The sequence below is a fragment of the Oncorhynchus mykiss genome, chromosome 3, assembly GCF_013265735.2.
Source record: "Oncorhynchus mykiss isolate Arlee chromosome 3, USDA_OmykA_1.1, whole genome shotgun sequence".
Classification (NCBI taxonomy): Eukaryota; Metazoa; Chordata; class Actinopteri; order Salmoniformes; family Salmonidae; genus Oncorhynchus; species Oncorhynchus mykiss.
In genome coordinates this window covers 77003029-77015649 of record NC_048567.1, presented here as the reverse complement: position 1 = coordinate 77015649, position 12621 = coordinate 77003029, and the positions used below count along the sequence as shown (strand labels likewise).

Genomic DNA, 12621 nt, shown 5'->3' with positions numbered 1-12621 from the left:
TTTCCTCTCCTCTCCTCTCCTTTCCTCTGCTCTCCTTTCCTTTAATTGTATCTCCTTTCCTCTCCTCTCATTTCCTCTCCTTTCCTCTCCTCTCCTTTCCTCTCCTTTCCTCTCCTCTCCCTCTCCTTTCCTCTCCTCTCCTCTCCCTCTCCTTTCCTCTCCTTTCCTCTCCTCTCATTTCCTCTCCTTTCCCTCTCCTTTCCTCTGCTCTCCTTTCCCTCTCGTTTCCCCCACCTTTTCCCTTGTTCAGCTTAGAATACAGGGTCACTGTGTATATACATTTCTAAATGTAATCCGTTACAGTTACTAGTTACCTGTCCAAAATTGTAATCAGTAACGTAACTTTTGGATTACCCAAACTCAGTCATGTAATCTGATTACATTCAGTTACTTTTAGATTACATTCCCCTTAAGAGGCATTAGAAGAAGACAAAATGTATGTTTACCAATTGAACGACATCTATTGCAGGATAAATCAGGGTTAAAGTTCACATGGCTGGCCGTATATGGATGTTATATTTTCATTCATGGGTTGGTTATATAGGCTTCTTCTAACCCATCGCTGTCTACTACATATAACAACACGATTAAATTATATCTTTACATTAATATATCTAATTTATAAGTCCAAAAAATGGATGTAGAAACTACAGATTGTCCCTTTAAGTGTATCAAAAGTGTGCAAGTTTGAGAATGTGTCCATTAGTGTCTATGGATATATATTTTTATATCAGCATGTATTAGATTGAGCAATAAAAGCCCCATTTTTATTCCATAGGCTGGGATCCACACTATGCAGCTGTTATACGAGTGCATTTTTCACTGTCTGTCCACTGGTTTCAAAAACAGTCAGTGATAGGCAGCTTAATCCCCTCAATGTATGTTCCTCAGATATGTTTGGGAAAGACCGGTTCATTAGGCAGAGATGAACACGACGTATGTTTAGTGTATCAGTGCAGTGAAGAATGCCGTTCTAAAATGACAGTCGATGGAGACATCAGCATTGGGATTGAGGGAGACGAGCAACGTTTCACACAAGTTGTCAAACATCACCAAGTTGTAGACCTTGAGTAATAGAGGCACACAAATCCGATGACAGACAACTGCACTCATTAGATGAGTCATGAAACGAGAGTTTCGAAATTGGGTTAGCAATCAAGTGAATATTTATCTCTTTCTCAGATTACAGTCATAAACAATGGAGCTCCGTTTAGATCTCGTAGTTTAACGCCAGTTGTGAATCACTCTTTCCAGAGAACTATTGTGTTGAGTGCTGGCTGTAAACAACAGAGAAAAACTGTTTTTTAAACTAAGGAGTTCAAGAGTTTCCATGCAGGATTTGTTTTCTTCTCTTTTTGGCTATCAATGTCTCACTCTAAAACTAACAGAGACGAGCTGTTCAGAGTCAAGTAAGTCCATCATTTGTTTTATTTGATTAGCCTTTACTCCTGCAGTCACAAGACATGTTAACCAGTATAAAATTCAAAACTCACAAGCCTATTCATTTCTCTTTCGTATTGACAATTGTCTCTATGAAAGAGAAATTGACAAGCTTGTGATTTTCCCCTTTTGGCATCTGCCACCTCTTTCCTTACAGAACCGCTATAAACCGGCGGTAGGTGCAGCAATGGCAGACAAATATTGATGCCACCTTTACTTTAAATAATGAAACAGCAAGTAGTCACTCCTAGGCCCCTGTATTGCAGATAAAAATGACTTTCTCAGCTGCTGTATATCATGAATGATCAGTTATCCTCTCTTTTTTAGATCATGTTAATCTCCCGAGGGGCCATAGTTTAGATCATGCTAATTTCCCAAGGGGCCATAGTTTAGATCATGCTAATTTCCCAAGGGGCCATAGTTTAGATCATGCTAATTTCCCAAGCGGCCATAGTTTAGATCATGCTAATCTCACAAGGGGCCATAGTTTAGATCATGCTAATGTCCCGAGGGGCCATAGTTTAGATCATGCTAATTTCCCAATGGGCCAGAGTTTAGATCATGCTAATTTCCCAATTGGCCATAGTTTAGATCAGGCTCATTTCCCAATGGGGCATAGTTTTAGATCATGCTAATCTCCCAAGGGGACATAGATTAGATCATGCTAATTTCCCAATGGGCCATAGTTTAGATCATGCTAATTTCCCAAGGGGCCATAGTTTAGTGCTGCATGATTTCACAAGCTACTACTCAGGGCTGTTGGCATGGAGGAGGTACATAGCAACGGAGGTCAATGCTAAGTGGGCAGGTGAAAGTCACCTGACTTTAGAGCTGAATATAAGTTTGCAGAACATTGGGAACATCTAACTCCATGCTGAATCAAGTCTCACTTTGGGCTTCACAGGCCCCAGTCAGAGCCAAGATCCAGATCCTCCCACATCCTCAGTATATCCACTGGTATAGTACATATTTAACACCATAGACGCATGAGAGAAACAGTGGGGAATGTTTTAAATGTGACACCACCTCCAGGAGAAAGAGATGAGGGAATCAAATATACTGTAGACAGTTGTCAGTTATCTACAGTCGGATCTCTGAGAAGTATCATCTGTTCTCCATGGCTTCAAGTCATCCTGTTTATTTTGGGGTGTAGTCACCAGTACATGCCTGCATTCCTGATTTAATCTACAGCAGAGTCTTCAGTGTGTTTTCCTACGAAGCATGGAAAACAACAAGTATCCCTGAACAACCGTAAGACATTCTTTACGCTGAAAGAAAACAGTTCAATCATCCAAACCACTTGAGAGATCCTTACGCTTGTTTGCTACTTTTCAGTGGTCATGATAGTCATCAACACATTACAGGCTGCTAGCTCACTTCTTATTAGTGGTTCTCGTGGTGACAGAGTTATATGGATGGCACACACCGCACCGAAAGTCGGTCTGCCGTTTGTTCTGCGCAGTGTGTTTTAGGGTCCTCCCTGCCTGTGGACGTCTGACTAGCGACATTTTCGCACAAATCTACATGCAGATTCGGTTTGCACTCAGGTTGCAAATTACAGCTGGCACTCTGTTCAGAGGTGCTAAGTACCTTCGGCAGGCAAACTCTACCGGTGTGAACGCTACCGGTGTGAACGTTCACAGCTACCGGTGTGCCCGTGCTCAACCAATACCTCATTACAAGAAGACAATCAGCAATCACTACTACACTCAATGGAAGGTTGAAGTGGTTGAAGTGAATACAAATGGAATTACTCGTTCCCATGCCTCCTAGGGGACTTGTTGTCTTAAAGTCCTACTGAGAGGATTTGAATATGAACAGAGCCTGAGGCAGTGGACAATGCACATGGTCCGTTGTAATGCAGGCCAATATCCTCTTAGGGAGGGAGAGAGAGAGAGATACAGGATGAGGGGCTGCAATGTGTTATCTTACAGGGAGTCCGTCTACTCCGCAACTTTCAATTCAGTCAACTTCCCTCTGCATCAACAGCCACTGAAGTCACACACAAAGGAGCGGGGCCAAATTAGGAGCACAATGAGTCCACTGTGGGAGCTTCAGAGGAAATGAATGAATGCTGTTGATACACATTCTCACACTGTCAGTGTTTTCACCTCCCAGTCCCTCCATAGCCTCAGCTGCACCATTGCAAATCAACAGGAGAGCTCCATTCCATTTGGTTTTCTCAGAACCCATCTATCACTGTAAGACAGAAGGCTCAGCTAACCCAGTAAAATACTATTGGTTACCACTGTGGTAGACTGAAAACAAAGCAAAAAATTAGGCCTACCTTGGATAGGGTCAACAGTCTATTTCTGCATGAATGAGAATGATGCCACTCCTGTTAATGAAGGGCTGTGCATTATGATATTATGAACATAAAAGACTATGACTGTAGCTTTCCAGCTTAGACAACATGGGGCGACTGAGAGTCCTCTATACTGTCTGTCCCATCTGGCACACAGTCTCTTACAGCCACAAAGCTCATAAGTCTGCTGGGAGCCTTTAAGAAGTATGTTGCTGAACCTGTGGCAATGGCGCCTAGCTAGCTCTCTCCTCCCAGGCATGCATCCCCAGGGTGGCTGGGAACACAGATGGACAACACTTGGGACTGAGTCAGAGAGCCCAGTGGGACACAGGAATTACACCCTAGTATAACTACTCCCAGTCCCAGTGCAGCCCTTCACATCGCATGGCACGATACAGTGTGACTTGCCCAGAGACTGAGACAAGGTGAAAATGATGGAGTCTATGGCCTCCAAGTTTGTTTTGATAACCAAATGACACATCATAATGGAGGTTTTTGTCTACAAACTAAAACTCATCCACTGTCTGCCCACATAACTCTGAAACGCATTAGTAACAGCTGTACTGAGTTGCATACACAGATGTCTTTAGCTGCAAAAAAACACCCTCAAATCATTCCATATGTCAGTCATCAATCTGACGCTCTTCTATAGGCTTATTGGAGAATGCATTTGTCTGACCAATCAATAAACAATATCATGTTTCCAATAACACCAATCTACACAGGAACATTCAAGTTGTCATTATAAACATGGATTTGTGATCAATAAGCCATTTAGTTAGAAGTTGAGAAACAAAAGAGCAGTATGTGGATTAATATGTATATATTGGAGTTGACAACCCAAGTCACTATCATATATATATATATATATATATATATATATATATATATATATATATATATATCATATAAACTTATACTGATAGTGACTTGGGTTGTCAACTCCTGTTGGAACTGCTCAGCCCATACCGAGCTGCGCTGACTGTATGGAAATCCTTTGAGATTGATCTCCCTCTTATCAAGTTGCACAAGTTGTTCAACTACTCTTTAATGCTGATAGCCTAGCAAACCCGGTCAGATCAAAATTAATTGGGTTGAAACGTATTGTAAACATGACAATTTAAGATGCGCTTTGCGCGAGAAAGCTCAGTGGGGGGGACAAAACAACAGGCATGGAACAAGTTGTCATTTTATAATGTAAGTTTTAACTCAAACAGAAAAAGGAATTAATATTTAAATAGAAACGTACCCATTTTTGTTTCCCAGTTTCTGAAGATGAGGTGTCTGTTGAAAGTTCAGCTAACGGGCGATGTTGCGTCCGGAGATGCACAGCGAACGCCAGACTAGTCCACTGAGTTGCTGCTGCGCGTCGTCCCGTTTGGAGACAGGCTGACTGACGTCACCACTAGAGGATTGGTGTGTAGGATTGATTAGTTCAGTTTATTAGGATCTCCATTAGCTACTGCACATGCATAAGCTACTCTTCCTAGGGTTCACATAAAACATTACTAGACAAGAACAATATAAGATATTACAAAACAAATAGATACAATATGAGTTATATATAGGAAAGACACCAAGAGACAACGAAAATACTATTTGCACACTATTCATATATATATATATATTAATATCCTTGTATACAGTAGAGTTCAAATAGTTCTTTAGAAAGAGTAGAGGATCTGTATTACAATATGTTTTTAGAGCCAGGACAGGACAGCACTATGTTCGGGCCCCTCACCTCGCCCCTCTTCAGAGGACAGAGAAGTTTGTTGGTCATTCAACCCTGGATACTTTATCTTGGTTTATGGCCTTTTATCTGCTGGTCCAGATAAAAGGCCACGGTCTAAACTTAGACCAGCGCAGGTTTACCTTTGCGAAGACAAGATCTGGGTTAATTTATCCACATAATAGAGCCCCACAGTGGAGCTGTCATAATACCCATAAAACCTAGTGGTCAAACAAGGAAATGGTTCCAATCGTTTTTCCACCATTCATTTCTCCCATAGGGGATTTTAGAAACACTTAAAATAAGGGCTGTGTTTCATGTAGATTTACTCAGGTGTGATGTTTTGATTACCATGTAAATCTCTCTTTGACAAGGTGACTTTTATCAATATATATATATATTATAAGTGTTTCTAAAATCCCCTATGGGAAAAATGATTGAAACCATTTCCTTGTTTGACTGCTAGGTTTTATGGGTGTTATGACTCATACTATGCCCTATGCCTTAACTAAACTGTTTGATGGAAGGTAATACATTTGTAATTCCAATTAAAGTTATATAAAGTTATATAAAAAACATATATATATTTGTCTGGTGAGACTGGCTTAGCACTGCAGGGTAAGCCAAGGCTTATTCTCAATGCTGTAGTATCCTGTCTACCCCTGAAGCTCCCAGTAATCCAATGTTTTGGATAAGGTGTTATCATGTCAGCTGGGCTATCCTGTGCAAGAAAGTCAACAAGGACAAAGAACCAATGAGCATTCACCACAGATCATAGGTTAACCCCAGACCTGCAGCGTCAGTGAATCCAACTTGCTGTCCAATAACTCAATGTAGAAATCAAAGACAAAACATTAGAGGGCAATGGCTGTAGTCTCTAAGGATTGGATTCAATTTCTCCCAAGGAAGTATCGCGGAAGATCCGAGTTGAAATAGTCAAGGTTATTTTCGATTGAGCTGACATATGCAAGGTGAATGAAGTTTCCGCGAACGAGGGAACATTGCCTTTAAATTTCAATCAAGCTTTAACGTGTATCTTGCGCCATACTTCTGCAATACGGATTGAATTCCCAACTACATTCTATTACCTACCTTGTTTATTAATCTAATTGATATTTTTAAAAGCGAATGCTCAGTGGTCCAGAACATAATTACAAATACTTTGTACACTGCAAATTGACCGCAATAAACCCAAACAGATATAGAATTTGACAAAAACATAATAATATCAAACCTAGATTACATTGAGAAATGATCACATCGTCTCTCTATTTAGTCAATGCAAGGAAATACTTAGGTACAGATTTCCTAAAATAAAATCCCTTGGAGCTAAATTTCATTTCATTTTTCATAATTTCCTGGTGTTTTTACAGTTTCTGATGTTCGATAACAAAAAATCAATAATTGGTCAGAAAACGTATTGAAATCACCAGAGGGGCCAATTCGGCCTGTGGACCACCAGTTGGGGAACCATATCGTCCCCCTCAGACTCACCATCATTCCAGTCTCTCTGCTTCTCATTAAAGAGTGGAGAAACACACAATGCCAATCAGCATCGATCCAGTGCATTGGTATCCGGTATCCAAGGAGGCCACAGTGTTCTGCAGGCCCAGTCTTTTCACTGTCGGCCAAATGGCCAATTCTCAATGGGCCACTTCATGGTCAAGCAGGGCTTCCACCCAACATGGCAAGGACAACACATAGAGAAGGGAGGCTTTCGGTACCACTACCAGTTATGTCTCACCCAGAGATAGAAGGAACATCTACTGTTCTTCACTATGGTCATGGAAATTCTTACACAGGGACACTCAAAGTCAATCTTAAATAATCCAAATTTATTTGTCAGCGTGCTGGAGAGGTTCCAACCATCTCAATGCACCGTAGTACACATTTCTGTCAGAAAACTCTCCCGGGGCTGTCACAACAGTTGCCTTATATAGCGCGATACAGAGGCAAGTTATATTTGCATGATTTACCATAATTAATTAACAATTACCGGTTTGTTCTATTCATGTGACCAATACTGTTTCATAACATGTGACAGACCAACACCCCACGAGGCTTCTCCTCTCTAAACTGAGACTTTGAACCTGAGATATCTTTCTTTTGTTCGAAAAAAAAAAATGGTCTGGGCATAATGCTAAATTGCAGCTACTGATAGGTGTGATTTGTACAGTCAGCCACTTGCGTGGACAAGGAAATTGGTTATTAGAACCAAACATTAATAGAACACAGAAATGAGTTATAAGAATGGCACAACATTTCCCTCACGCTATATATTGTGAAAAGGTCATTGATATGATATTTTGGAGTAGTTGCTGTTTTAAGAGAAGGCACATTTTTCCATTAATATCAACAGGATTGTAAATGCGTAAAGAGTTCACTCATGAATCATGAGCAAAGCTTCTAGAACACAGTAGAATGTGAGTGACCCTCTCTTGTGGTTCAGTAGTATGTGAGTGACAGTCTGTTGTGTTCAGTAGTATGGGAGTCACCCTCACATGGATAATGGCGCCGGAGGGTGGGGCAGCCATTTTACGGGCTACTAACCAACTGTGCTATTTTGTTTGTTATTTCACATGGTTTGTAACTCATTTTGTACATAATGTTGCTGCTACCGTCTCTTCTGATTAAAGAAGCAATAAAACTGGCCTTCTTTAGACTAGTTGAGTATCTGGAGCATCAGCATTTGTGGGTTCTCAACCCTGCTTCATGAGATGCCCGCACCTGAAATGCATTTCAATTAACTGGTGTGCTTTCTTAAAAGCTAATTTGTGGAATTTCAAATCAAATCAAATCAAATCTTCTTTCCTTCTTAATGCATTTGAGCCAATCAGTTGTGTTGTGACAAGGTATACAGAATATTTGGTAAAAGACCAAGTCCATATTATGGCAAGAACAGCTCAAATAAGCAAAGAGAAACAACAGTCCATTATTACTTTAAGACATGAAGGTCAGTCAATATGGAAAATTTCAAGAACTTTGAAAGTTTCTTCAAGTGCAGTCGCAAAAAACATCAAGCGCTATGATGAAACTGGCTCTCATGAGGACTGCTACAGGAATGGAAGACCCAGAGTTACCTCTTCTGCAGAGGATAAGTTCATTAGAGTTACCAGCCTCAAAAATTGCAGCCAAGGCCTCCCGGGTGGCGCAGTGGTTAAGGGCGCTGTACTGCAGCGCCGGCTGTACCACCAGAGACCCTGGGTTCGTGCCCAGGCTCTGTCGTAACCGGCCGCGACCGTGGGGCGACGCACAATTGGCCTAGCGTCGTCTGGGTGAGGGAGTGCTTGGCCGGTAGGGATATCCTTGTCTCATCGTGCACCAGCGACTCCTGTGGAATGCCGGGCGCAGTGCACGCTAACCAAAGTTGCCAGGTGCACGGTGTGTCCTCCGACACATTGGTGCGGCTGGCTTCCGAGTTGGATGCGCGCTGTGTTAAGAAGCAGTTGGTTGGGTTGTGTATCGGAGGACGCATGACTTTCAACCTTCGTCTCTCCCGAGTCCATACGGGAGTTGTAGCGATGAGACAAGATAGTAGCTAGTAAACAATTGGATACCACAAAATTGGGGAGATAAAGGGGTGTAAAAAAAATAAATAATAATAATTGCAGGCAAAAAAAATGCTCTATAGAGTTCAAGTAACAGACAACTGTTGGGAGGAGAATGCGTGAATCAGGCCTTCATGGTCGAATTTCTGCAAGGAAACCATTAGTAAAGGACACCGATAAGAAGAAGAGACTTGCTTTGGCAAGGAAACACGAGCAATGGACATTAGACCGGTGGAAATTTGTCCTTTGGTCTGGAGTCCAAATTGGAGATTTTTGGTTACAACCTCCATGTCTTTGTGAGATGCGTGAATGTTATCTGCATTTGTATTTCTCACCGTAAAGCATGGAGGAGGAGGTGTTATGGTGTGGTTGTGCTTTGCTGGTGACACTGTCTGTGATTTTTCAGAATTCAAGGCACACTTAACGAGCATAGCTACCACAGTATTCTGCAGCGATATGCCATCCCATCTGGTTTGGGCTTCTCAATTTGAAGGAAAAGCAGCCAACAAGTACTCAACATATGTGGGAACTCCTTCAAGACTGTTGGAAAAGCATTCCAGGTGAAGCTGGTTGAGAGAATGCCAAGAGTGTGCAAAGCTGTCATCAAGACAAAGAGTGGCTATTTGAAGAATCTCAAATATAAAATATATTTAGACTTGTTTAACACTCTTTTGGTTACTACATGATTCCATATGTGTTATTTCATAGTTTTGAGGTCTTCACTAGTATTCTACAATGTAGAAAATAGTAAAAATAATGAAAAACCATTGAATGAGTAGGTGTTCTAAAACTTTTGACCGGTAATGTATATTACCACCACACAACAATATTACAATGTACATGTGTGTAGAGTGTGTGTGCTAGCGTGTCTGTACCTGTGTGTGTGTCTCTTCACAGTCCATAAGGTGTATTTTATCTGTTATTTAAATCTGATTCTACTGCTTGCATCAGTTACCTGATGTGGAATAGAGTTCCATGTAGTCATGGCTCTGTGTAGTATTGTGCGCCTCTCATAGTCTGTTCTGGACGTGAGCATTGTGAAGAGACCTCTGGTGGCATATCTTGTGGGGTATGCAAGGGTGTCCGAGCTGTGTGCCAGCCGTGTTGCCCTGTTCTGAGACAATTGCAATTTTCCTAAGTCCGTCTTTGTGGCACCTGACCATACTACTGAACAGTAGTCCAGGTGCCACAAAACTAGGGCCTGTAGGACCTGCCTTGTTGATAGTGTTGTTAAGAAGGTAGAAACTAGGGCCTGTAGGTCCTGCCTTGTTGATAGTGTTGTTAAGAAGGCAGAGCAGTGATTTATTATGGACAGACTTCTCCCCATCTTAGGTACTGTTGTAGCAACATGTTTTGACCATGACAGTTTACAATCCACAATCTACTCCAAGCAGTTTAGTCACCTCAAGTTGCTAAATTTCCACATTATACATTACAAGATTTAGTTGAGGTTTAGTGAATGATTTGTCCCAAATGCAATGCTTTTAGTTTTTCAAATATGTATGACTAAGTTATTCCTTGCCATACTATCTAAATATACTCATACTCATACTCATAATATACCCATACTCATCTAAAAACTAGCTGCAGCTCTTTGTTAAGTGTTGCAGTCATTAGTCATTAGTAAATATTTTTAAAAGTAAGGGGCCTTGACAGCTGCTCTGGGGAATTCCTGATTCTACCTGGATTATGTTGGCGATGCTTCCATTAAGGAACACCCTCTCTGTTCTGTTAGACAGGTAACTCTTTATCCACAATATAGCAGGGGGTGTAAAGCCATAAGATATACGTTTTTACAGCAGCAGACTATGATCGATCATTTCAAAATTCGCAAAACAGCCCCACAATATTTTTATCATTCATTTCTCTCAGCCAATCATCAGTCATTTGTGTAAGTGCTGTGCTTGTAGAATGTCCTTCCCTATAAGCATCCCGAAAGTCTGTTGGCAATTTGTTTACTGTAAAATAGCATTGTTTCTGGCCAAACACAAGTCTGGTAACAGGCTGATTGGTTGGCTTCCCTTCAGGCTTGAGGGCACACACTTTCTAGTAGGCTTAGATTGAAGATGTGGCAAATAGGAGTGGCAATATCGTCCACTATTATCCTCAGTAATTTCAATCCACCGCATACCTTCAAGGTAATATGTCCTTTTTTACAGATGTCCATTTAGGCTTATATGAGAGGTTTACCACTGAGAAGAAGTAGCAGAGTGCCCTATTTCACAGGGGCAGACACATTTAATTGTGCTGAATTCCTCAGTTTGCTCAACAGCAGTAGCTTAGATCTTCACTTCCTGTGCAATTGTTGGTAAAAACCCATTTGTTGACTGGGGTTTTATTGGGGAATCTATGTGACTTGTAAGACTACAATCAGCAGCTTGTTGAGAGTGAGGAGAGAGAGAGAGAGGGGCGCTAAGGGAGCCAGTTTTACATGGCAGGATAGTTGAGTCGCTCTCCAATGTCACTATGGAGATAGACTCTTCTATTTCAAACAGCCTCTCAGAGACATTTTCTCTGGAGTTACACAGCAATAGATATCATGTAAGTTATTACATGTTAAAAATGTGCATAGGCTCATATTTTCATATAGGTCAAATCTACTGATATCAACAATCTGTATTTAGATCATAAGACAGTTAATTAAAAATAATAGTGTAAAATCATGTGCTCCAAATTTCTCAGAATATAATAATTAATTTCCTCCAATGGAACTATTATTGTTGGCCAGGGTTTCCCCTTAACCTGGAGGAGCAAAGAATGTAGTAGGCAAAACATTCAAAGAAGATTATACTGCCAAACATTATTTTCACAACTGTACAGATCTCAAGAATCTAGTGCTTTTTTTTACACCTTGCACTAACATGTGAGATCTGTGATCTGCTCCATACCCAGCTAGCACGTTTGGTTCCTTAGAAGTTGTGGGAACGTTTTGGTTTTCCATTGGTTCTGGGAACATAGCCATATGTTTTCTGACCGGTTAAATTGAATGTTAAGAAAACCACGAGGAAACATGAAGAATATGTTATGCTGAACTCCTGAAATTCTCACAGTAGAACGTTGTTTCTTCACGTACTCGGGAACAATTTGAGAACATTACTTTAAATAGAACCATGGGGAAAATGTAGGAAATGTTAAGCTGAAGTACTGAAATTCTATAAGGAACATATGGTTCTCAGAACGTTGTGGGATGGTTGTATGCAAAATAACCACAGGACAACCACGCTCTCACCAAGCTATAAGAAACATATGGTTCTCAGAATATTATGTGCTAGGTGTGCACAGTGTATTAATCCATCCACTGTGTCCGCATTGTGACCAGATTAGCTGGCACCTCTCTGTATGCAAATTATTTGACAGATATTCTTTCGAAAAACAATATGGATTTATTTATTTTAAGAACATTTCTGATGCCATAATTCAAAGGTGCTATCTGGCAATGATTTTAGAGGTCGGTATAATGATGATTTAAAATGTTTGACAATCCAGATCTGTCTACACTTGATTGATATACAGACACAACGCAACGACTGACTACCTACCAGGAAGATCTGATCACAATGTGTTAAAAATAATAATAATCTCTACGCCTGAAATGTGAG

General features: G+C 40.8%; 1 protein-coding gene across 2 annotated transcripts in view; it reads right to left on the bottom strand.

Annotated features, from left to right (window-relative positions):
* LOC110520610 (neuronal membrane glycoprotein M6-b) overlaps nt 1-5143 on the bottom strand; it is a 50442-nt gene extending 45299 nt beyond the window's left edge. Inside the window, exon 1 of one of the 2 annotated variants that reach the window (XM_021598005.2) lies at nt 4995-5143. In XM_021598005.2, the coding sequence (XP_021453680.1) occupies nt 4995-4998 (4 nt within the window). In that variant the 5' untranslated portion in view covers nt 4999-5143. The remainder of the gene's footprint in view (nt 1-4994) is intronic. The other variant, XM_021598008.2, reaches the window with a different exon arrangement.
* Nucleotides 5144-12621: the final 7478 nt, after the last annotated feature.